The following is a 22,105-nucleotide window of genomic DNA, read 5'->3' on the forward strand; positions in this document are numbered from 1 at the left end:
TGAAAATCAAATTCTTCATCCTGTTACATCATTAATCCTATTACATCCATTAAAGGATTATGATTCTAGATACAGTGATGAAAATAATGAAAGCAAATTAGTTTTATTTTCTTTAATTACATTGTTCTAATGATGGATATATGCTTTCATTACCTTTCAACAATAATGGAATGGATATATGCATGCATGAGAGTAAAGAGGAATCCTCTGGTTGCCACGCTGTTAACTCGGTACAGCGGAAGACGAGGACGCACCCTCTGCTGTGGAAGAGAAATCCGTCGAGTCACCCTCTGATGTGGAAGAGAAATCTGTCGAGTCGCAAGGCAACATGAAATTTGTTGTGGTAAAGAAATCTGGTTTAGAAAGTAGTTCGACGGCCTCGCTCATGGAAGGTCTCACATCCTTTTCATACTGAACGCAAAGCAGTGCTGTTTTCAAGACTCTCTCCACCTCTTCCGAATCAAAATTTCCATTCAATTTGGGATCCACTACTTCCTCAATCCCTCTCCCTTTCCTCATCACTGCGGACACCCACTGCACCAAATGTCCGCAATTTTGGACTGTTGAATTGGATAACGAACTTCGTCCAGTCACTATCTCTAACAAAACAATGCCGAAGCTATAAACATCCACCTTGGCCGTGATGGGCAGATTCATCGCCCACTCCGGTGCTAAGTAACCCCGCGTACCTCTAATTGTGGAGAAGGAGAATGCTCGATCTCTGTCTACCAGCTTTGATAAACCAAAGTCAGAAACTTTTGGACAAAATTTCTTGTCCAGAAGTATGTTTTGGGGCTTGATGTCACAGTGCAAAATCCATTCCAAACATTCTTCGTGGAGGTAGGCTAAACCCTTGCCCGTGCCTACTGCAATCCCAAATCTTTCTTTCCAGCCCAAAACTCTATCATTGCTTTCTGTGAACAGATACTTGTCCAGAGACCCATTTTCAACGTACTCATAAACGAGCAACCTGTGTTTTCTTTCTGCACAGAAGCCAAACATACGAACAAGATTCATGTGATGGACTCTCCCAATCATACTCACTTCTGCCCAGAACTGATCATGGCCTTGGGATAGCCCTTCTAGTTGCTTTACAGCTATCACCTCACCATCGGGAAGCACGCCTTTGTACACCGTCCCAAAACCTCCTTCCCCCAGTTTTATTTTGAAGTTATCAGTCGCCTTCTTCAACTCTGAAAAGCTGAACTTCTTGAATCCCCCGGGAATCATTGAGTAACGTCCTAGACTATCCAAGCCAGGATCTCTAAATGCTCTAAGCATATACCGTAATCCAAATATTGCGCAAACCAGCTCTGCGACACCAAAGGCAATCGCAAATCCTAGCGTATATTTGACAACGCTTCTTGTCTTATGCTTCTTGTATTGGCCCGTCCCAGAGACAATCGGTCTCACAGCCGAACAGTTTAATGGCAAAGGCTGAGACGCAGTAGTAGAATTAGAAACAGAAGAATCATCGCTGGAAACTTTGATATACATGTGGTTTTGCTGACCAGGAGATCGATATCCACTGATAAGTAAAGCCTTAGGATAACAAGTTCCTCTGCCTTCCATTTGGTAGGCAAAGCCTTCACATTGGCTGGTATTCATGCACCAACTTTTACAGCTTTCAAACGTGATCCCAGTTTGATAGTTTAGATCATAGCCATAATAATCTGTATGTGGAAGATAAATAAGCTTTGCACTGGACGCACTCAGTGGTTTATTGCGCTCGCAACCTTGGAACCAATCGGTGGAATCATTCCTGTGAAAACCAGGTGGGCAGGTACAGCTGGGCATCGGAGTGTATATGCAGAGACCGTAGAGTCCACAGAAGCCATGAACAGAACATTGATTAGGAAAAGCCATCCACATAATATTCCATATACCTGTCTCTTCCACCAAGCTGTATAGTCTGAGGTTTCCATCAAAATCCAAAGTTAATCTTCTCATGGGGCCTTCGCCGTAATCTGACGCTTTAAAGGTAAATCCGTCGCTTGACTGGAAACTACCGAAGCTGTCCAGCACCGCTTGGCGGCTGCTATTATATATGTTTCTGCCGTTTTGAAAGTTTGGCAGAGTAGGATCAGGCCAGTAGTTGCTCGATATGCCTGATCCCTTGTAAATCAGACGAAGAACATTGTCGCTATCGAAATAGAGACGATAGTAGCCTTGGCTAAACGTGGAAGTCCCCAATCTGGATATTAACTGCACTGTATTATCATTCAGGGTTTGAAATGGAAGAAGAGTATCGGTGGGCTGCTGGAAGCTTTCCCACACAAATGCTTCACCTAAAGAGCTGCGTAACACCAGATTTCCCGTTTCTAGAAGAACAGCATCCTTTACATTCTTGTTACTGGTGTTGGTACTCCACACAACGCTACCATCTGCATCCCTGAGAACGAGGTTTCCATCTTTCTCCAGATAAAGACGGGACTCTCTTCCGTTGACAGGTTGGTCTCTGTTGGCCACCCAGACTACTGTTCGGTTAGCTGTGTAAGTATACCATATGGCAAAAGCATAAGCATTGTTACCCACTTCATAAAATCCAGCAGAAAATCTTCCATTAGGAGAAACCAGGCAAGTAGTGTTCTGTTGAGGAGTGAGCGACGAACCAAGGCTCAGCCGTTGGTTGTTGGAATCGGGAATTCCAGAAACAAGCCGGCTGCAGGTGAAGAGAAACAACAAACGCCAACAGACTCCCTCTGTGGCTTTCATGATGGCCAGGCCAACTTTGTTATGAACCAATTCTGCAGTTAGCTTTCTCTCTTTAGAACTCTGTACACCGATCCCAACCACAGACGCCCACTAGAAGCAACGGAAGAAATGTGTCGCGTGAGGGCAACTGGTATCCTGGCTGCTGTAGAATTTCCGAACTGGAAACAACTACCGGGAGAAAAAGGTTGGGAAGGGCCGGCTAACGGTATCCCGTTTGATTGAATTAAATCTATATCACTGCGCTGGTCTGGGTGAGCCGGAACTCACCAGAATCCGATATGGACAAGTTGTGCTTAGCCGGTCCGACGAGGGCGCCGATCTTGTTCTTAATATTAAAGAAATCCACTAACCCCACCAACTTACTAGGAGTGCTAAAATCTTTAATTTAATTTACATACGCTTTCTAATTGTTCCGTTCACGTTAGTCGCCAAGCCTTGGCATTTAATTTTAGTGTTATCACACACGTCCGGAGTCCGGACGCGTTCTGTGAATTATCACACACGCAAACAAACTTCGCATTCGTCCGGACGCGTTCTGTGAATTATCACACACGCTGATTTGTCGTCTTCTATTGGTTCGTCGTGCATGTGATGTGGAATATGATAACTATTACATATCAAATCTCAATGCTGATATAGGGTCTACTATTTTAGAAAAAGTTTTTATAAGCTAATCGCATGTGAGTTTTCTTTGGTGTATTATTTTCTTTGGTATAGAGGTTGTAGTTTCATGTGATAGGTTTATTTGATCGTGTTTTTTAATATATAATAATAAAGGGCAGTTTTATATATATATATCATATTTAAAGAGTAATAATGTTTTTGAATAATGTTTTTTTTTTAATAGTTAAGCTTTTTTGCATTTCATCTTTATTTTAACGTGTAATTTCAAATATTTTTTTCCATAATATTATAGAAATAGAATAATTCAATTCTTTTATATTTCATTTTAGTCGTTTTATTTTCTTAGCACTACTATGCTTATTCTAAAGTCTGAAATCTTGTTTACAACTATGAATTTTGTGACCCATTTAAGTTATATGGTTATGCTATTTTCTTTTCCGTAATTATTAAATATTAACTATTTTAAAATTTATACATCTAATAATATTTATTTAATTTTTAAAATTATCAATTATATATATATGATTGTAGAAAATAAAATAACAATCTTGCTAGTTGAGACTCTAAGATACACAAAAAAAACAAAAAATGTTTCCAAAGTGTTTGAGACTCCAAGATAAACATAAACTCACTTATAGTTGGTAATTGGACTTGTTTGAAAAACCTCTCCATCCTCTCAACTCACATCTTGCAATCTTGCATTGTACAAAAATTAAGCTTAAAGCGGGAAGCTTAAAGGTTAATATCTACTCGATATGACTACACCCACTAGCCATTCATATCATGCTATACAAAAACACTAATATAATTGATTTTTTTGTTTGATTGGTGAAATAGACATTTTCTATTTGATTTCAAGAGTTTTTATGTAGTTTCTTTAGTGTTCGTAAGCTTAGGGTAGATCTAGATTTTTATGAAATGGGTTATTTATTAGTTTAATTAGAAAAAATATTTATTTAGTGGTTAGATATATAAATCTCAAATGTATTTTTACAAATCATATAACATGTTCAATACATTCATACATGAATCTAAATGTTATTAGAAATTAAATAGCAAAGCAATGGAACACATAAAATATTGCAGAAACACAAACACAGAAAAACATAAAAAAAGAGAGACACAGATATATGTGGTTCACTCAATTTGGGATACGTCCAAGGAGAAACATATACTCCTTCCTTTTATATTATCCAACAACTTGAAGGGATGCAACCTATAGCAAATTTGTTGTAGCTTCATCTTTTCTCTCACACTGTCTCCTATATTTTTCTTACACATAATAATACACAATTGTAATACAATTCCCTCATATAAACTGAGGCTTTCCATCTAGGGAGAAAGCCCTAAATTAACATAAATTCTATTGTCTTTTGCCTAATGAACGATCGAGATTGACTACAAAATTGCAATATTTTACAAGGCAAGTATAATTGGGATTGGGTAACTTAGGTGTTTTATATTCATACTTGAATATGGATGCAACTGGGTTTGGGCCTTTTACATGTTAGGCTATGGGTGGGAGAGAATTATCCTTCTTACTTGTCAAAATGATATGAACTTCTTCAAAATGTAGGTTATGTATATTATTATTAGTTGAAAATTTAGAACCCTCCTTTATTCATATTTAAAAGTGGGTTAAAACTTGTTTTGTTATTTATAATGTCCTCTTTCATTCTAACTCATCATGCTAAAAGTTGAGATTGATTTTCCCTCTTCAAAATACTCTATAATTAATGGGTTTGAAAAGATAAGTGTCAAAACAAATTTCCTAATGGTTTAACATGGTTTCTAAAATTTTAAAACTACATAAATAATGCTTATGCATCATCCCATAATTACACCAAATCATTGGCTAGTTTGGCACTAAGAATGAACACTAGTGAATATGTTTATCTTTTCAAAGTAATACAATAAAAAAATTCATACCTCGGTTCAGACCCATTTTAAAATTTTATTCCATGTAAAAGGGTTGTAATGATACTCTCATTTTCGTTGTAACAACACTTCCACTTCTCTAAAATAAGTCTTCTTTCCAAGTGCAAGCGACTACTCCTCGTGAACTAGGACTTCAACCAACTTTAACCAATGATATACAATGATATGCAATACAAATCAATGCTATATGGAGCAAATACATCATTTTGATAAGTATATATGATTGATATATAACTCTTATATCACCAACCAATGACTCTATGGACCCAACTTACATCATTCAATCAAATTTTCCAATATAACAAGGGTTATGTCAATGATATGAAGAAAAATACTTTTACAACCAATACCACATACATAGCTAGATTTAACAACTTTTGCAACACATGCTAGACACCATGTGTCTCTCCATGACCAATGCACAAAAATTTGAGACAATAATGATACATGGCTTTTACAAAGGTGCACAAGTGTGCTCTCTTATATGCATGATCAATACAATGATATGCAGAAAATACATGCATCCATGTGCAATGATATGTGCTCTTTGCAACAACACCAATAGGAGAAAACTACATGGAATATGCTAGCACATGGCTACTCTCAACACTGCAACCATAAATAAGGATTTCAGCAGCAACATATATGGAGCTCTTAATAGTATATAAATGTAACCTCAATGAAGGCCTTTTGCAGTATCTAAAATCCTCACAAACAATTAAGTATAACAACAAAATATCATTGATCAACAACATATAAAATAACAACTGACACCAACAATGAACTCTTTGTAGCAACCACCATACTCTGCATAGACATCTACAAAATAATGATCTGATAGTAGAAACACAAATAGCTTGACATAGTAAAAACAACATATATATATATATCCTCCTCATCAGTAAAAAAATATATCATCTATGAAGCTCAAGATTATAGAAGCATACTCTTATAGCACCAAATCTAGCTTTGGGCAACAAATTAGCAAGTAGAAAAAGCATAAATGGTAGCAAATAAGACAATATAACAACAATCTCTGCAACATCATTGTATGTTTCCAAGCAAATAGTGCATCTAAGAAGCAATAAAAAAGAACTGATCTATGCAACAACAACAAAAACATAAGATATTTCAATATAGCAACATCAACAACTCATAAACTCATAATCTCCTTGACCTCATGCTATCAAGGTAAACAACCTCTCTCCTCATACATTGAGATCAAAATCCCAAGCAGTAGAAGCATGCCAATCTCTAGAACCAAGACATCATAGGCAACATACATTCTCTCATGAGACTCATCAACATCATACTCTCTCCATGTGTTAACAACATTATACATCGTACATCTAGATATATAAAGAACAAATAACAATTTGTACACTCTAGATGTGCCAACTCTAATATTTGATCCTTTGATCTCAATAGCAACCACACAATTATGATAATCAATGAAAATATGTAATCTAGTGATGTGACCACTAGCAACATACCAGTGTTTCCATGCAAGCATACTAACACATCTAAATATTCATGAGGCGGCAACAACACAACTTTTTTTAACATACTCCTACAACAAAGCAATGTCAAATAGATGCATAATAAGCTCCTCCATAATTCACACAATGCCAACAATTTGTTGGTCCATTGGAAGCAAAGGTGCTCCCCTCAACATGTGCCATTCCTTCACTCTTTTGCATCCTTCTCTTTGAAGAGTTAATGCTCTAAATCTTCATCACAAAACTCTGAGCAGATTCACCATTAGTAGCATAAATTATTGTAGCATATAATTGGAAACACAAGTAATGTTCTTCACTAAGGCAAACTTCTATAATCCAGGAAATGACAACATTCTCCCACAAAGTGGTCACAAGCTCTCGTTTCATATATCAATCATTAAAAATATACAATATAAATTATCTTCAAACAAACACATGTATGCACATCACACTTGTACTAAATGAGCTCCTTGACCATACTCATAAATAAATGGTTGTCATGTCCTAAAAAATATCATAAGAATCAACTTGCAGCTAATCTGAAGCTATTTTAGGGGATGTGAGCATCTTTCATAGATATATTCACTATCAAGGTTCTAGGGGCTAGGAAAACTACATGCTTGGCTAATGAATTAGCAAAAGAGTTGAGTTAGCTAAATATATGTTTAATATGAATGTTTTGGATGGAAAACATATAAGTCAAAATTCTCTAGTATATAATATTTAAACTTCTATCCATTAGAACCAAATTCAATTAAAATGTTTTATGATATTAATTGAGTCTCTCACACTAATAAGAGACCTAAGGCAGAAAGAAGAAAAATAGTTGATTTACCTAAATATATATTAAATATGAATGTTTTGGATAGAATATATATAATTAAAGATTCTATATACAATATTTAAACTTCTAATATATGTTTGATACAAGTGTTTTAGATGGAAAGTATATAATTGAAAATTCTTTTGATATACACTATTTTAACTTATATTAATTAAAATCAAATTCAATTGAAATGTTTTGTAATATTATTTAAATCCCTCACATTAATAAGAGTATTTCAATCTCTTACAATAATAAGAATCCCAAAACTTAAAAAAGAAAAAGGAAAAAGATGAATATGGACATGGTCCGATGGTTAAGTGGGAGGTTTAATTCTCACCGATCTTGTGGTCCACTCCTTTGGAAAAATATGTATGATTGAGAGTAGCTCATACACAATTTTTAATAATCTCACGTATGTAATCCAACAGGTAAATGAGGAAATTTGGTCCCTACATATCATGTGGTCCTTGGTCCATCCAATGCAACATAATTTCTTTCGTTAAAAAAAATTAATAAAACTAGTCTTCCAATAAAATTATACATTTAGGCATAATCCCAAACCCTATTAATAATATATTTTTATTTATCTTCCAAAACCATAGAAAGTCCTCACGCGTACCTCCCCGGAATCGCATAATTTTTCAACCATAATTAAAGCTATAAAAAGCCCTCGCCCGTGTCTCCTTATTTGTAATCTAAAGATGCGATAATTTTTATGTCATTTTATGATTCAAATATAATTCCAAAATTATAATTATATCATATGAAATAAATATAAAATATAAAATATAAAATTAATTAATTTTATTTTAAAAATATTAAAAGAAATTAAATAATAAATAATAATAAATAATTTAAATCTTTTAAAATCCAAATCATATGCATCATAATTATTTTTATGTAAAAAAATTGTTTTATTTTTAATTTGGTTATGTTCTAAAATAAAATATTAATGGCAATGTTAATAAGGAATTTAAAATAAATGATGAGTTCTAGTTTACCATACTAAATTTCATTATATTAATTTGTTTCGTGGTTTATTTTGTATTTTTAAATGTAAAAAAAATTGCAACTATATAAATTATATATTTTTAGATTCCAAGTATTCCTAAATTAATAATGAGCATAAGTTTAGCAGTAAGCATCAAAACACTTGTCTCATGATATATCTCACATTGCCAAAATTTAAAAAAATCATAAAACTTAACTAAATTATGACTATATTTTATATTATCATCTTAATGAATTATATATCTATACACACACACACATAACAACAATAGACAATAAGAAACTCACAAGGTGTAGACTAGTTGTTTTGAGTATGCCCTAGTCTTCATGAGATTTTATAGTCAAACCCTACGAAGAGGAGATGAAGATGAAAAATATTTTTGAAAAACTTTAAACTATTCCAAAACACATCCAAACTCCACCCACATTAATTCAACACATTAAAAAACTCTTCTAAATACTCCATTTATATAAATTAAATAATACCTAATGAAACAAAAAAGATAGTAAAGTGAAATATGCCATTGTTTGAGTACTCCAAATTAAACTTATTAAACCATAGAATTCCAATAAAGAAAGATATATCGCTTAAGCACTCACACTCCCTAAAAGTTTGTTTAATTCAAAGGAAAAGAATAATTCAAGGAATAGGATATATATATATATATATATATATATATATATATATATATATATATATATATATATATATATCTATATATATATATATATATATATATATATATAGATATATCGGAAGGCTTCCTATTTCAAGTTTAGGTAGAAGTAGCTTTGTTCACTTTTCAATATAAAAAAGATCGAATTTGAGGCGAATATAACCTGAATATGCTTCATCTGAGTGTTGGAAAATGTAATTCCTACTTGTCTGAGTTGTTACTTTCTATGTAAAGGAGTCTGTTCCTATTCCTTACGGTTGTTATATCTAAATGTTCCTAGATTGGTGTGTGGTTGAGATATTCTCTCAACTAGGTGATTGTGTGTCCAAGATAGTCTACCTATCTTGAGACAACATTAAATGTATTTATATGTAGCCTCATTTGATGTGAATAGACAATATAGTTTGCACTATCAAATTTCATCTTAGTATCAGAGCCCATTTGGGCCTGGACCTCAGCCCCTCCTGGGCTGAGGGAAATAAGAGAGAGATTATATTTGTTTTAGTTTTTAAGTTTGTCCATCGAGCAAGGTTCTAAGAGTGGAGAGAGTAGGCTGAGCGGAGTACCTTCTGTGAAAGACTACATGCTAGTGATATGGAGTACTGCATGCTAGTTGAATGAGGTCGCTTGAAGTCTGTTCGAGGGTTGGAGGGCTCAACTAGATGAGGCGAGTGTGGAGAGTCATGGATGTGGGCATGTAGGAACCTACAGTTCGTTGCTAGCACTGATAGATAATATCTTTTTTTCATCGAACTCCTACGAAGGGGCTTTGCTGGTATTTGCAGGCCCAAAGTTCAATGCGAGTATGGGATTCGTCGGATCAGTGCGAGTGAAGAGAAGAGATGTCGGATTTGTCGGATTAGAGTGAGTGAAGGCCAGGGATCTTGAAAGGAAAGAAGATCGAGGTCCCAGGATCAAATCACGATCCATATGAGCGAGGGAAAGTATGGTATCCAGGCAAGGCTCAAGGCGTTTATAGCCCGAATCTAGAAGCGATCAGGCACAAGGATTCACAGAGTTTCTTGAAATCATCTTCTTGTAATTGCAAAATATCGAACTTGCATCGCCCTAGTTAGGTATCCAACCAAGCAGCGTGTAATTTTTTAATGTTGTGCAGGTTTTCTGTATTGGATGATTATCGATCAGTTCTTCCACTTCTTTATTTAATTTTTTCATCATCTATGACCTTCTTTACCTAAAGGCAGTTAACTATGCTTCAAATATAATTCTGACACCAGTTATTATGGTTAGGATTTGTAAATTTTTTGTTTAAATATGATGACCAGTTTGCCGTGTGTAAACCCTGACACTTTCCTCATGGCTGAAGTCTTAATAATGTTTCCAAAGATCGCCATCTAATGGCTGCTGGAGTGAGCCGTATGGAGAAGTTCTTGGTGTTTTCCCTGCAGAATTCGAATTCTAATTATGCTACCTCTGATGCAAGCGATTTGAATGAGCGTAAGTATGCGGATTTTATTTATTTTTATGAATCTGGGAGTATTTTTTTTATCCGTGCACTGTAATCATAGTTGGAGTTTTTTTTATGGGGGTAATGACAAGGCTTCCAAGGATGCCAAGATTGGCAAGAAAATGGGTGAGCTTCAGCTCGCAGTGCAGTTCATTTGCTCATATCGGGTGAACATGATGCACATGTTTCTGCCATGGAAGAGGTGGTCACTCCACTCAAATCAGTTTAGATTAATGGATTGGTCGTATTGAAAATCATAAAGCATTGCATAGAATGTTTGACTGCTCTTGTCAGCAAGAAAATTTTTGGGTTTGGATATTGGAAGCATTCTTGAGGTCACCAACTATTTCCCATTCCTGAGCTAGGAAGCACAGAGGATTGTTGTGATTTTCTCAATTTACAAAACTTGAAGATGTTCGAGCTGCATAGAATATAAATGGGCAGATGGAAATTGTTGGTCGAATGTGTCATTGATCAAGTTGAAATGTAGGAGTTTGGGGCTAATGTTGATGATTTTATTGCTTATTTTTATGTCGTGTCATGGTATTTCTGGTTGTTATTAAAGTGACAGTGGTCTGACCAACTATTGTCACAATTCTGAGTGTGAGTTGGAACTGGTCATTCCAACAATACACAAATTTTGTAGGATATGATGAAGACATGACATTGAAGAAGGAATTAGAGGAGTTGCATCAAAGATTAAAGGATGATGGACAACCAGTTAAAGTTTGTGTGAGTTTGTGGAACAGACTCATGGTGTATTATGTGTCACATATATTTATTAGTAAGCAAGTCTAGGATGTTTTGTATTGGTCTTTATAATGTATGTACCTGGTAACTCGAAAAGTTGGATTGTGTAATGTAAGCCTGATGTGGCATGTGTACCCCCATAAAGTTCGTGGTAATCTTTAAACCACTTTGTAATTGCAAGTTTGTGGTCAGCTGGAAACCATTGTGCAGTGTTGGTTTGTGGTAAGCCAGAAACCACTTATGAGAGTGAAGTGGACAGGGATTCCTGTAGGCATGGTTTAGGGTCAGCCGACAAAACCCTTGGCATGGTTGAGGGTGAGCCGAGAAAACCCTGGGCCTGGTTAAGTTGGGTTTATGGTGAGCCTTGATGGTTGAATTGAGTGCCTTCATGGTTGAGTTGAGCCTTCATGGTTTTGTTGAGCCTTCATGGTTGAGTTGAGCCTTGGTGGTTGTGTTGAGCCTTAGTGGCTGTGTCTGAGCCTTGTTGGTTGAGAGCCCTTGTTGGCATGGTTGAGGGTAATCTGATAAAACCCAGAGCATGCTTATGGGTAATCCGATAAAACCCATGATGATGATGGAGGAGGGTTTGCAGGTACAGGTACATGTATGCAGTTATAATGGTTGATAGAACCATGTTTGCAAAGGGCATCGTAGTACATTGTGCTATAACACAACAGTTAGCACCCATGCATTTTGTTGGATGGTTTCTCCTTTATATGGACATCAACATATTCTTTTGTTATGTTTGACCACAACTAGATTTTGCAGATTGATATCAAGACAAGTAGTCATTAAGGCAAAGTGTTGGAAAATGTAATTCCTACTTGTCTTAGTTGTGAATTTCTATGTAAAGGAGTCTGTTCCTATTCCTTAGGGTTGTTATATCTAGATGTTCCTAGATTGATGTATCGTCGAGATATTGTCTCAACTAGGTGATTGCGTGTCCAACATAGTCTACCTATCTTGAGACAACACTAAATGTATTTATATGTAACCTAATTTGATTTGAATAGACAATATAGTTTGCATTATCACTTGGTGTTTACCCTTTCTTGGAGTAAATACTGCGATGAGTGGTCCTATTAGCCAACCTCTTGTCCTTCGTATGTCATGAGCAGTTCCAACATTACCAAACCAGTTTCTACCCTCCATACCACTTCTTCCTCCAAGGGAAGTTTTCTTTAAGCTCTTTTCAGACTCCCTAATTTAGAAAATATTTCCCAGTGAACTTGTCTACTTCACGATCAATAAAGTATCTAAAGTGTCATGTACCTAGCATAAGTTTAACCCTTTTCGGAATTACAAAAAAGGAATACACTTGTCTACCTCAGCTAGGAGGTTCTCCTTTCTATACCTTTATCTCTTTTTCTAGCTTAGGGGACAACTTTATGAAAAAGGAACTTATAAAAAATAGAAGGGAGGGAACATCTTTTTCCATTAGTCATCTTAATGGAAACGTCAGTTGCATCACCCTTAAACATGGCACTTGTCTGTTTCATTATATCATAGATGGGTTTTAGCTTGCCTAGGAGTTGTACCATCCATATGAGTCTCTTTACTCCTCTGACTAGTTACTCTTCTAGTCATATGGAGCATGCTTCGATGCCTCTTGCTTCATTGCATGATATCACATGGTGCTCATTAGTCATGCTACCAAGTCACTCTTGTGTCATGCCTCTATGTATTCAATGGAAGTCTCATCCTGTGTCAACCATCTGCAGTAGCCTGTTGACCTTTTTGAGTCAGCCATCCCTGTGTTAGTTTTACTTCATCGCTTCATGAATTCATCGATTCATCACATCATCCTGGTTTTTTCCATGTCGATTGACGGGAGATACATTAAGGCCCTCCTCAATGTATACATGGGGGATACATGGGGGATACATTTAGTCACCTTCAAAGTTGTCTGATCCACAATCCTGGCTTTGTTTCCTCACTCCCATATTGACCTCTGAGTTTTATCATAATGTATTTCAGTGTTGAGCTTCTCTTCTAACCTCATACATTAGGGGGCATTTGTTATCAGCCTATTTTACCCTCTAGGTATGAACCTTAGTACTTGAGTCTAAATTACTTTTTCCAAAATCAGGACTCTTTTTCTCCCAATTTGATCCAAAGTCGCTCGCACAGCAACCTATGGGAGTGACTGTAAACCCAGAGTCACTCTCAGGCCCACTCTATGGGAGATACCACCGAATTTTGTTCCCCTTTCAGTGCCAGTGACCAAGGATGCCTTCTAAAGTGTCTTAGTCCCTAGGAGATCAGTTGAATTCCTTATATGTTCAAGCTAGCGATGATTTATCTCTTAGAAGTTTCTATGACTTCTCTTTTTCCTGAGCGTCCAGATACATCCTCCCAAGACCTCTCTTTTGCCTCTTTATATTGGACCATCTAAGAGGGTCAACTAGTTTTGGAGAGCTAGGATTGAAACTTAGATCTTGAGATTATGTTATAACTTGTGAGGTCTTTTTCCATTGGCCTACTACTCTTCATGCTCATTTCTTGGATATAGTGGGGAAACTCTGCCGGATTGTAGAGAAGAGGCTTGGAGGTGAAAATTTAGCATTGTATTGTTTCCTTTCATAATTAATGGAAATATATATTGCCTTCCTTACATGAATTTATGTTCAGTATGCTATATGTTGATATCTATTGCTTTTGATCTAACAATTTTCCGAGGAAGATCACTTGTTGTCTTCGTTTAGTCGTGACTGTGTGCAAGGATAGAAATCTGGTGTGGATGTGTTGGATCTCTTGAGTGGAACGCAACATCTGTATTGAAATCAAAACCCTTCCCCGACATGCGAGGATTCCAGGTGTGGTCTCTTATATTTTTATAGCATAGATTCAACTGGTTGCTGCACAATTGGGCATTTTGGTTGGGAATTAGCTTATTATTCCATTGATTCTATTTTTCTTTGTCTGATAATGTGATTTGGACATGATATCATGGAGAAAAAACTCCTTGCATATTTATCTGCAACACTCCATATGGTCAACCTCCCTAAGGTCAACCTTCATATGGTCAACCTCCTTATGGTCAACCACCTTATGGACAAAACCCACCACAGTGGGGGCAGACCCAAACTCAGCAAGGTTGGAATACTTAGTTTGATACATACCAGAGACCTTACACCCCATATAATCCACAATTTCCATTCTTGGCAATGTTGGAATTGTCAGATGTGTCACGGCTTACAAATGAAGTAATACTACACTCACCGTATTGGCCTCCAGTACCAACTAAAATACCTAGCAATTGTCCTAAGTTTGAAGGTAAATCTGGAGAATACCCACAATCACATGTTATGACTTACCACCTTTGGTGTTCATCTAACTCTTGGGTTGATGATTCAATCTAGTTGCGCCTTTTCTAGTGCACTTTAATGGTTTTTGCCTCTAAATGGTACATCGAGCTCCCTTGAGGTTCTTTCCAAGATTTTAATAGTTTGGCCATGTCTTTCCTCACCCATTTCCAATTTCATGTCTGCTACGATACTAGAACCCATCTCTTAACATCTTTGCAACAAACGATTTCCAATCGTATCTCCAATCATATTCATGAATGGATACGTAGATGTCGTCTCATCAAATTTGACATCCCTGATCAGGTTTTTACTAAATGGTTTACCAAATCATTCATCCCTCCTATCACTAAAAATATAGCCGTGGGTGGCTGTGTAACTAAGGAACAAGCCATCGCCCATGCCCAGTATTTGGATCTTGTCTATTCACAATATGGCACATTGTATGAACTCCTACCTGGTATCCAATGACCTTCGACTGGTCTTGCATCTTCCACACCTGTAGATACACCACCCATTGATGGTATCATTCGATATGTGGCATATCAATCTAGTAGTACCCTGACTTCTTCTAAAAAATCTAAATCTACTCAGGCTGATGCAACCTACAATACTGGAGACAACTTAAAGAATCCTGGTAAAACCTCAGAGGTAAATGATGTGCAGTCTACTGCAATAGATAAATCCTTAAAATGAAAGAAAAAGGGTAAAGGAAAAGCTAAGTAGGATACCCCCAAATAGGATTCCCAAAAATTGTCAGCTGACGATTCATCAAAGCGAAATCCTAAATATCCTTGCCTTATTTTTGATGAAGATCATTACACTAAGGATTCCCCCTGATGTGCCAAAGTAAATCGTCCTCTGGTAGGAACATTAGAGACACCATCTATGATGAAGGAACCTTTCGCATATGAGGAGATGAAAATGGTAGACCAACCCCATGCTCAGACCTCTAGAAGCTCTTAAGTGTTCATGAGTGGCTCGGAACCTATTTTTGTAGCCACCAGATCAAAAGATTATCCTCCTCTTGAAAGAACCATGGTGGAGAAAGATGCCACTAATATACCCTCTTCCTGCACTTCACCCAATTCCTATCCTCTACATATCGGGAAACCTAGAACTAATTCCATAATCTAACCACCCCTTAAAGGTGTTCTTCAGAAATCGTCTTATAATCCAAATGTGCGAGCTGCCAAACACTACAATATTGTAGAAAATATGGCTCAATCACCCTTTCCAGTGTCGGCTTTGGAAGTCCTTCGAATGTGTCCATCACAACGGAAGGCTTTTCTATCCACCAATGGAGGAATTGACCTCACGTATTCCAACCTGATCACTTTTGATCTTGAAAACCATGTCCCTTGCTTAACACCTCAACATGTTTTTCTCATACAAGTTGTTATCATGGGCAAAACCATTGACCAAACTATTGTTGATGAAGGAGCCTCTACATGCATTATGGCCTTATCATGTTGGAAAGCCATTGGTTCCACTCCTCTCAACCAGTCCCCAAATACTTTGGAAGCTTTCGATGGTAGAGGTTTCTGAGCGTATGGTATTCTCAACTCTTTACCCATTCAGTTGGAAGGAAAAACTGTCAATTTGGAAGTAGAGGTTGTTGATGCAAATCTCAATTATAACCTTCTACTTGGCCAAAGTTGGAATCATGCAATTTTTTTTGTGGTCTCTTCCCTTTTTCGTGTGCTTCATTTTCCCCACCAAGGGAAAATTGTCACAGTAGACATATTGGCCTTATTTTCCTTTGACTCTTCAACCGGTAATGTACCTTATGTTGGGAAAACCATCATTCCTTATGAAAATGTCGGAGCGGGTCTTTTCAAAGACTTTTCCTTAATGGGAACTTTTTCTGTTCCTCCTCCCACCAATGTTGCATCAGTTAACATGATCTCGTATAGTAATGACCCTTGGATCATCACTTGCCCTGATCAGATTGATAATTTTGGTGACACCATGACACTTAGTCCCGTTGAACAAGATTACCAAGCTATCCTTATGGATTCCACTCTTGCATCTGAAACCAACAACCGATTGAATATGGCCCTAGACTCATATTCACAAACTTCTTAGATTGGTTCTTTGGATTCTGAAGATCCTTTGAGTGATACTTTCCCCACTGACAAAAATATCATTGAAGTCATGTCTCTTGAAGAAACCCCTTGGAATGATATTCATCATCATTCCTCTTTTCTTCCTAGCCTTAGTGTAATTCCTACCTCTCTAGAGACTTTAGTTTCCCATGCAACGAATGCTCCTTTTTAGACTCCTATCTTGGTTCACGAGGTACCGTCTGAAGGAAATTTGGGAAACATATCAACAACCATGCCTATCGACATCTCTGTGAAACTAGGGATAGTCAAAAACATTCACATAGGGGCTTCTTGTTCTCCCAATGAGATTAATATCTATACAACCCTATTCAAAGAATTTCATGATTCCTTTTCCTAGAATTACAAATAAATTTCTGGCATCGATCCAAGTATTGTGGTGCATGAGATCCCAACCTACCTGGATGTGAAACCTATTCAACAACATCTTCATCTGGTGCATCCAAGGAAGGTAGCTGCTATTAAAGTTGAAGTTCAAAATCTTCTCAAATCTTTCTTTATTTACCCCATACCACTGAAAGATTGGGTTTCCAATATCATTCTAGTAACTAAAAAGCAGGGAATCATACATGTCTGTCTTGATTATCATGATATTAATCGAGCCTATCCTAAGGATAATTACCCTACTCCCTTTGTTAACCAGATTATCGACGAATGTTCTAGGAGTGAAATATTTTCCTTTATGGATGGATTTTCTGGATATAACCAGATTAATATCCTTCCTGTTAATCAACATAAGACTACCTTTATATGTCCTTGGGGTACTTTCGCCTATAAAAAGATTCCTTTTGGCCTAAAAATGTTGGTTCCACCTTCCAAAGGGCCATGTCTTATGCTTTACATGATATTAAACATATTGTTTAGCTGTATCTTGATGATTTACCTGCACAGTCATCTAAATGTCAAGACCATACGAATCACCTACGAGCAATTTTTCTTCGCTACCGACACTATAATATCCATTTAAATCCTCATAAGTATGTCTTTTGTGTAAAATATGGTCATCTCTTAGGATTCGTAGTCTCCAAAGAAGGAATTAGAATAAATCCTCTTAAGGTGGAGGCCATTTTCAATCTCCCACCTCCGTCTTCTTTACACCAACTTCAAAGTTTGCAAGGGAAGGAAAAATTTCTTCGTCACTTTGTCCCAAACTATGCTGAGCTTGCCAAGGGTTTTACTAGCCTTTTGAAGAAATGGGTCCTATTCATTTGGGATGACCTTGCTCAGAAGTCCTTTGATGATTTAAAGACCACACTCATTAACACACCTTTGTTGCATCCTCCTAATTACCATCATGATTATTCCCTATACTTGGACGCCACTGACAGTACCATTGGTATGGTACTGGTTCAAGATGATGACGATGGAAATGAGCATGTTATCTACTACTTGAGTCATGATCTCTTTGATGTTGAGACTCAGTATGCCCATGTAGAGAAGTTGGCATTGTCAATAGTTCATGTTGTCCAACGTTTTCGCCACTACATCCTCTTACGCAAAACTATAGTGATATATGATTGTAACCCCATCACTTATATTCTGTCTTGGTAGTTGCTTGGGGGGAAATAATCCAAATGGATTTTCATCCTGCATGAGTTTGACTTAGATTTCACTAAAGATAATTCAAAGAAATCACTTGTTTTTGCTAATTTGATTTGTGATCTTCCCTCTGTAGACATGACTTTTGTATATGATGAACTTATTCGTGATGAACCTCTTTTCCTTATTAGCAACCACAATACATGGTACATAGATATCATCATATATCTCCAAACTTAAACCTTTAGATAAGAGATATCTCACTCTGAACGACGCTGAATCTGGTACCAATTCCAACCCTATCGCATTATTGGGGATACCTTATACCACCTTGGTATGGATTCAGTCCTTCGAAGATGTTTTACGCATGAGGAAGCTCAAAATGCTTTAAGTGATTGCCACTCTAGAGCATATGGCAGTCATATGTCAGGATATGCTACCACTCAATAGATCCTTCGCATCGGTTATTTTTGTCCCTCTATTTTCAAAGATTGCATTCTTGCAGTCGAGAAATGTCATGCCTTCCAGATCTACAACCGCAAATAGCGAACCCCACATGCTTCCTTACACCTAGTTATAACCGTTGGCCCATTTTCCAAATGAGGCATTGATTTGATGACTTGTAATCATCACTCAGTTGGGGGGCATGGATACATCATCATTGCTGTTAATTATTTCACAAAATGGGCTAAGGAAATTCCTACCTACAATTCCAACAGTGAAACTACAGCTCTATTTCTATTCAACCATGTTATAGCTCAGTTCAGTGTACCACAAGCCATAGTCACCAACCATGGCTTCCATTTCTGAAATCACATGATGAAATAATTGACTGCTCAATTGGGCTTACATCACAATAGCTCAACCCCGTATTACCCACAAGCCAATGGCCAAGTTGAAGTTGTCAACAAAGTTTTGGTCACTATGCTTCAACAAACCATTTGGACACATAAAAATAATTGGCATCTCATTCTTTTTTCGGCCTTATGGGCTTATCGAACTTCTCCTAAAACAACAATTGGATTTACACCTTTCCAATTGGTCTATGGCCTGGAAGAAACCCTACCTATAGAATGAAAAATCCCATCATTAAAGCTAACTATCGAGCTACTTCTCGTTACTTCACCTGATGAAGAATTGTTGCTTTACCTAGAACGTCTTGACGAGACCCTCTGAATTTCCGCATTGGTAACTGAGACTCAAAAGAGACGGGTCAAAGCTCATTATGATAAAATCATGACCCCTCATACAAACGTAGAAGGTGACTTGGTCTTACTTTATGATCAAGCTAATGACAAATTATGTGCTAGAAAATTCGAACCCATGTGGCATGAACCCTATATTGTTAAACAAGTATTACAAGAGGGTTCATATGAGTTAGTTGACTATGATGGAAATCAGTTGTCAAAGCCCTGCAATGGGCTCTACCTTAAAAAGTATTATGCTTGATTTTCCGTGGACACTTTGTACATTAGTGTGTGTTTGATTAGTGTGCAGTCTTTTGGTGTGATTGTTTGTGTTTTTTTAAACACGTTTTCCACTTCTTAGCATGTGTTCCACTTGGTTTTCAGATGTCAACAAACCCTATTCCTTATGTCGGTTTCATTGATAGCGCTTGTCATAGTACATGGAATCTATCTTCCACTGTGTGGGAACTCTTTGATCCCAATGATGAGTTAGTGAGTTTACAAGGTATATGTTTAGTTCATACAACTAATAACATAGTAGAATCTAATGCAGTCATCGAACTATTGTCAGAAGCTATTTCTCTTGGTATTCGATCATTAGTTGTTAAACTTGATTCACAACTCATTGTTACACAATTAAAGATGCATTATTTCGTCAGAAACCCTAACATTTTAAGGATGTATTTTCATGTTTGTCTCTTGGAAATAACTTTTGTTTACATCACATATCAACACGATCCAAGACATCTAAATACATTGACAGATGCATTAGCCAATTATGTTTTAGATCGACATTTGTAGCATATGTAAAAACAAAAACCATGGCATAATAGGAACATCAAATAAAAAACATATATATACATACACACACATATATATATATAGATATATATATATAAGGTTTACAAAATGTTTATTACATCAAAAATAAAAATTGTGTTCTGAGACACATGGCTTCTCGAGCCTACATAATTGTAGAAAATAAAATTGGAGACATGGCTATCCATCGACATGGTGCTCATGATAGCATGGAATGACCCTAATAACTTTTCCCAATAGCCGACATAATCTAGATAAAACTCCTACAGTATGCTTCTCATAATGGAGTGGCACCTCATCAATCATCACATACTTTGGAATGCCTCTTGTCAAGGCCTCCAAGTTGCATTCCACCCCTACCACGGGATTGACTCCCTCCTCATAGGGGGCATCCTCAACCTACCATGCCACCCTCCTCGCTATTGGAGAAACCCCTGGAGATCTCTCTGGTCCCACATCTGCAAAATATCATAAGTTTAAATCTTAGCTCACATAATGAAAAACATCAAAAAATTTGAAAAAAAAATAAAATACTTCTTTACCCGAGTCAATCCACTATGATCCAAGTGGTAGTGGGAGATTGGGATCTCCCTGGAAATATGTAGCAGCATAAGACCAATCATCTACCATGATGAGTTGTTGTTGTAGCCATCCAAATAATGCTGGGGGGAGACATTTGTTGACCACCTACATGACGAGGCATCAACTCACCCCACCTCAGTAGACTTGGATCCATAGGTCTAGGAGTTTCCACATCTACCCACTGATACCTTAACAATTGGACATGCTCTAGGATGAACGTCCCCAGAATCTGTCTTGTAGCCAAATTGTTTAAGTCTCCTTGTCTTTCATTTGGTTGGTCCTTCATGTTGACTAGTATTCCTTTGCACCAGTTAAACATTGTAGGACTAAGACAATCTACTACATACTGGAAGTGAGACTTATTTGCTTCATGTAGAGCTTGGGCTACAACTACTCGGACTATGGTAAGTAGAATTGTTCTCAATGGAAGGTTTGTGATAGTTTTGGTATCAATCTTCCCGCTCTTTGTCTTGCGGGAACCTAGGCAATGTCTAGCTATCAACATGTCATTACTCTGTCTGCCAGTATGAGGACCAGACAATTGAACTCGTTGTCCCCTCCTGGAGAAACCTGTGATGAAATAGATGTCTATAATTTCTATTTCGAGCTCCTGGTCTCCTATCATGAACATCTGGAGGTCTACCTCCCACCATCCTACCAAGTGTTGCAGTAATTCCATATGGGTTATGATCCCAAGGATACAGAAGAATTTGAGCAATATAAATGCCTGAAGAGCCCTTATGAAATTTAGATCTTGTGCTGCTTGATGGTCTTCCACTTCATGACCACTTTCCTTCCACTCAATAACCATTTTCGCTAGCAAATGACCTATTAAATATCAATGGACATAGTTTTAATTGGCAGTTATGGAAGAAAATTTGTAAAATAATTATTAATTTTGGAGATATCTTGAAAATTTTTGATTCATGACGCCAACATGTTTGTTTGTATTTTTTTCCACGCTTCCAGTGTGATGGCACCATTGGGCTCAGGGAGAGTAGCATGGGTCTGATGGGTAAAACCTGCATTGATCACCTTT

The 22,105-nt window shown here is 37.0% G+C and overlaps 1 protein-coding gene across 1 annotated transcript; it reads right to left on the reverse strand.

The window, feature by feature from the left end:
* Positions 1-159: 159 nt before the first annotated feature.
* Positions 160-21,877, reverse strand: LOC149186442 (putative receptor protein kinase ZmPK1). The gene is made up of 3 exons (XM_089409345.1): positions 21,255-21,877; positions 20,888-20,942; positions 160-2,775 (listed from the first exon to the last, which is right to left on the reverse strand). Exons 1-3 carry the CDS (start codon positions 21,875-21,877, stop codon positions 223-225), a joined length of 3,231 nt encoding a protein of 1,076 aa, XP_089265471.1. The 3' UTR covers positions 160-222.
* Between the last annotated feature and the right edge of the window lie 228 nt (positions 21,878-22,105).

Source organism: Pinus tabuliformis, chromosome 3_1, assembly GCF_031772625.1.
Source record: "Pinus tabuliformis cultivar Carrire ecotype Pingquan chromosome 3_1, CPIR1, whole genome shotgun sequence".
NCBI lineage: Eukaryota > Viridiplantae > Streptophyta > Pinopsida > Pinales > Pinaceae > Pinus > Pinus tabuliformis.

Bases quoted from the DNA above. Each gene is read 5' to 3' on its own strand.
- LOC149186442 (XM_089409345.1), bottom strand. From the start codon at position 21,877: ATGGTTATTGAGTGGAAGGAAAGTGGTCATGAAGTGGAAGACCATCAA. The intron at 20,943-21,254 runs GTATCAGTGGGT...GATATTTTGCAG, and splicing joins GAGCATGTCCAATTGTTAAG to ATGTGGGACCAGAGAGATCT. The intron at 2,776-20,887 runs GTAGGTTGAGGA...ATCGGTGTACAG, and splicing joins ATAGCGAGGAGGGTGGCATG to AGTTCTAAAGAGAGAAAGCT.